This window comes from Lottia gigantea (genome assembly GCF_000327385.1).
Source record: "Lottia gigantea unplaced genomic scaffold LOTGIsca_2, whole genome shotgun sequence".
Lineage (NCBI taxonomy): Eukaryota > Metazoa > Mollusca > Gastropoda > Lottiidae > Lottia > Lottia gigantea.
Window position 1 is genome coordinate 5156139 of NW_008708400.1, and position 861 is coordinate 5156999.

The window sequence follows — 861 nt, forward strand, 5'->3', positions numbered from 1 at the left end:
AACCAACAAATTTTTACTTTATATAAATATCATTGGCATGTGTTTACATTGCAACGGAGTTTAGCGGCGTATTTACGAATCAAGTGGTTATCTGCTGAAATACAGTTTCCATTAGCTTCTAGTATACCTCTTGGCTCACACCGCCAAATATCACCCGTCGTTTCCTGCCAAGAACTCAACTTGGATTTCAAGCCATTTAAGATGTTGTAATAAGAAGGATCTTCAGCAAGGTTCACTAATTCAGATGGATCGGAAGTGACGTTAAACAGTTCAAATTCATGTCTAAAGTAATAGTCCTCAAGGAATCGAATCCAGCCTGTGTTAAGACCAGCTTCAGTGTTGTTTAGAAGCTCCATGAAAGTTGGAGAATTAAAAACATCCTCAGCCATGGGATATGGAGCCATATAGTTCAAGTTATGGATAAGTCGAAGGTCTTTGGTTCTAAGAACTCTCATTGGGTAGTACATGGTAGCTTCGTGGAGATTATGACTGGCAAAGACATGGCCATACCCCCCAGATTCTACATTAGACAAAGCCGGAAGTAGTGAGTTACCAGTGAGCTTGACGTTTTGACCAAAGAGTTTCCATGATGGGTACTGAATATCAAACCAGTCTAAAACCGTGGGTACCACATCTGTTGTGCTGACTAAAGCATCAGACTTCTACAATAAATAAAGCATAATTTCAACATATTTGTTCCATGAATTCCAATGCTTATTCTTTACTGGCCTTGGAGATGTTGAATATTATACAGTCTAGACTTCTTAGCGCAACCTGGTACACAAATGAACGTAACATTCTTGTACCCACCTCATCGAAAATTGCTCATCAATCCCCTGAATTAATTTTTCGTTTTCAAGC

General features: G+C 39.1%; 1 protein-coding gene across 1 annotated transcript in view; it reads right to left on the reverse strand.

Moving 5' to 3' along the window:
• The window catches only part of LOTGIDRAFT_228392 (hypothetical protein), a 5864-nt gene continuing 5003 nt past the window's right edge, over positions 1 to 861 (reverse strand). The window contains exon 6 of the mRNA XM_009053445.1: positions 1 to 664. Coding sequence (XP_009051693.1) covers positions 30 to 664 — 635 coding nt within the window. The 3' untranslated portion in view covers positions 1 to 29. The remainder of the gene's footprint in view (positions 665 to 861) is intronic.